A 3,437-nucleotide genomic window follows, 5' to 3' on the forward strand; every position below is an offset into this window, starting at 1 on the left:
GTCAAGTTAACCAGAGTTAACAAGCACTATACCGGAAACTGAATAGCTCGCGTTCATTTTAGTATGATTATTACATTAAAATAATAATTAGAGATAAGAATACGCAAAACAACAACAGTTTTAACAAACTAGTTTGTGAACAGTTTTGTTTAACAAGTAGTGAAACGGTAACTGGGTTGATTTTTCAGAATACATTGGGCCATAACACTTTTAATTTGAAAGCTCACACAGGAAGTGGTAGGTTTCCGTTGCGGTTGACTTGACTCTGCCAAAGACAGCAACGGGCGCACGGTTACTTGAACGAAAACGGGGGAAGCTTGCTCAAGAACCGGCAGGACTATCGTCGGGAACTCAACATGCCACAATATAAATGCTGAGCGTGGGTCCGGAACAACCGTATTTACCTCCTGAACGGCGATAGTTGACGGCCACGCCCCGTATCCACCGACCGGAGCCCGTACAAAACTGCTGGCGGAGGCGCAACGGTGAGCGGTTTGAAACCCAGCAGGGCGGCTAGTGGGCTCACAGCGGAGAGGAAGCAGGACTGTCGGCTGTTTTGGGAACCATGAGAGAGTACAAAGTAGTGGTTCTCGGGTCCGGAGGGGTCGGCAAATCCGCATTGACCGTCCAGTTCGTGACGGGATCCTTCATAGAGAAATACGACCCCACGATAGAGGATTTCTACAGGAAGGAGATCGAGGTGGACTCCTCTCCGTCCGTCCTGGAGATCCTGGACACGGCGGGGACCGAGCAGTTCGCCTCCATGCGAGACCTGTACATCAAAAACGGGCAGGGTTTCATCCTGGTCTACAGCCTGGTGAACCAGCAGAGTTTCCAGGATATCAAACCGATGAGAGATCAGATCATTCGGGTGAAAAGGTACGAGAGAGTGCCGATGATTCTGGTTGGAAACAAAGTGGACCTGGAGGGGGAAAGGGAGGTCTCGTCCGGTGAGGGGAAGGCACTGGCGGACGAGTGGAACTGCCCGTTCATGGAAACTTCAGCCAAAAATAAAACCTCGGTGGACGAACTGTTTGCAGAGATAGTCCGACAGATGAACTATGCCTCAACACCAAATGGCGACGACCAGTGCTGTTCGTCTTGTGTCATTCTTTAAGAAAAATGACAACCATTAAGTTTTATTCTTTGCTCGGTTTTAAGTTTGCAATGGTAAGTTGAGACACCGTACACTGAAAATGATAGTTTTATTAAGTGACACTATATAACCAGTACTTATTACAAACATGTTATTGAAATCCTTTCTTAGCACATGTCCATATAAGTATAGAATGGTGAACAGCAATATACCGGATGTATGCTCAACCTGGTTTCTTTTTAAAGTTTAGCCTTTAGTTTTTTAGTTTGTTGTCAGTTCCTGGTCATATGAGCGTAGTCTTAGTTTTTTCTGTGAACCTACAGTGGGACACTTGCAGTCTATTGTTTTTCTAAGCAGATTGGGGAAGTGTCTGACTCATCTGCAGAACTGGAGGGGCAGGGTATGACTTAATTAGGTTTACAAAGTTAGTGGTTGAATCTGCACATCTACAGTCTGGAGTTATTAAACAACTGTTTAAATGGTATTTTCCAGAAAGAGGTTAACAAGAGTTGGAAGATTCCAGTGTTCTTGTATGGCCTACATTCAGGGATCATCAGCAAGTTGGTTTTTGTTGAGCCAGGCCCAAAATGAGCCATAAAAGCAGTGTGTTTTTCTTTATCTTTTGTCATCAGTTGTTGTGGTTCATTCATGACTCTTTGTATCTCTTGTTTGTGGCAGTGTGTTGCAGCAAGTGTGTACTGTTGAGCTCTTCTTCGCGTCTCACCCTGGCCTTGGAGGAAAATACAAGGAGGAATGCTGCAGGGGGATGAGAGGAGGAGGAGAAGGAGGAGGGGTGCAACAGAGACAGAGGGAGGGGTCCACTCTTCAGGAATTCTGCTGGGTTGGAGTATCTTTGCTGCACGATCAGTGTCCACCATTGATGTCAACACAGTGTCAGATCCAGAGTTTCAACACCCCCCCTCACCAGTTCCAACTGTACTCACAACTGGAACTAAACCCCAATGGAAAAGATATGGAGGACAACACTTAGAGACACTCATAAATGGATATTTCTGTATAAGAAGAAGACAGAGAGATAGAGTATATTTTGTTAAATAACTGCACAGTTTGGGGTGGGTAAAGATTTGGGTAATGTCTCTGCCCAACCTATTTTGGAGCAATGCTCCACAACACTCCAAATCCTTTTTTTTTTTTTTTTTTTTTTTCCAAAGTCAAAAGAAATTGACACCACTTTTCTGCTGGTGGAGTAAACGTGAGTGCCACTGTTTTCCCTTCATCTCCTCTTCAGTGTGTGAGAGGACCTTAACTGAAGTGACACAGGGACGGTGACCTGATCGCCCTTGTGTCGAGTGCCTTTCCAAAACAAATCAGCTGTTCAGATTTAGTGCCAACCTACATGTATCACCAAAAGAACCCTTCAACATGGCAATCCACAATTTAGTGAACTGTTCTTCTGGATAATCTCGTAGGGGTGGAGGCTGAAAGAAAAAACTACATTAGGCTTTTTGTTAATGGAATGGCGTTTTTCTGTATGTTTTATGTTGGCCTTTTTGAAGTCTAAGGTGTTCATTTTGCAATGTCTGCTTAGTCTGGCCAAACCTATATCTTGAAATGCACAGGTACTGGAATCTCCTAGACGTGACAACAACACCAAACGCTTACCTTCCAGACCACTTAAATTCTGTTTATGTTTATGTTGTTGTTTTTAACAGGAAATGTGATGATGTACCGTTGACAAATCTAACCTGATTGTAAGTTTAATTTCAGATCAGCCTTTTAACAGTGGGCTGTCTGTTTTAAAAACACAACTTTTAATACAAATTGCATTTTTTTAAAAAGAAACCAGGCTGTGTTTTCTCTTTGTTGGCATCTACTTATTTCAGCGTATTATCACAATGGCTAATTGACAGTTTGCTGAGCCTAAAAAAAGTTGTTATCAGCAGTTTGGACAAGAGCTTATCATTGCTTTAACATCATCTTAGTATGTTTGAATACACACAAATAACTGGATTACTACAAATACCCACAGTAATACAGTAGTTCAAGTAAATGTTTTGTTGTGTGCATAACTTACAGTAACCAGACTTCCCTCAAAACCCAAACTTGCATGAGGTGTTTGAAGTAGCCGTCAGGCTAGCAGGAAATAGGAGTACAATAAGAAAATGCAATGTGTTTGAGTTTTATGTTGACAAATTTACCGGGCACCTTAATGGAAGCTTTATTGTGTGCAGGGTTAGTTGTAACATGAAAGCAATTTTGCTGTTGCTGCAAAAATCTAGTTTTATTTTTCTGCTGCTGCCTAACCATGCTTTTTTTTTTTCTTTCTTGAATACAAACCTTTCTGTGTGGTTAACGCTGAGACCACTGTGATGCATGTGCA

General features: G+C 42.6%; 1 protein-coding gene across 1 annotated transcript; it reads left to right on the forward strand.

Moving 5' to 3' along the window:
- Positions 1-241: 241 nt before the first annotated feature.
- On the forward strand, positions 242-2,899 carry LOC122879060 (ras-related protein Rap-2b). The gene is made up of 2 exons (XM_044202736.1): positions 242-1,170; positions 1,775-2,899. Exon 1 carries the CDS (start codon positions 566-568, stop codon positions 1,115-1,117), a length of 552 nt encoding a protein of 183 aa, XP_044058671.1. The 5' UTR covers positions 242-565; the 3' UTR covers positions 1,118-1,170; positions 1,775-2,899.
- Positions 2,900-3,437: the final 538 nt, after the last annotated feature.

Source organism: Siniperca chuatsi, linkage group LG7, assembly GCF_020085105.1.
Source record: "Siniperca chuatsi isolate FFG_IHB_CAS linkage group LG7, ASM2008510v1, whole genome shotgun sequence".
In the NCBI taxonomy this organism is placed as follows: Eukaryota; Metazoa; Chordata; class Actinopteri; order Centrarchiformes; family Sinipercidae; genus Siniperca; species Siniperca chuatsi.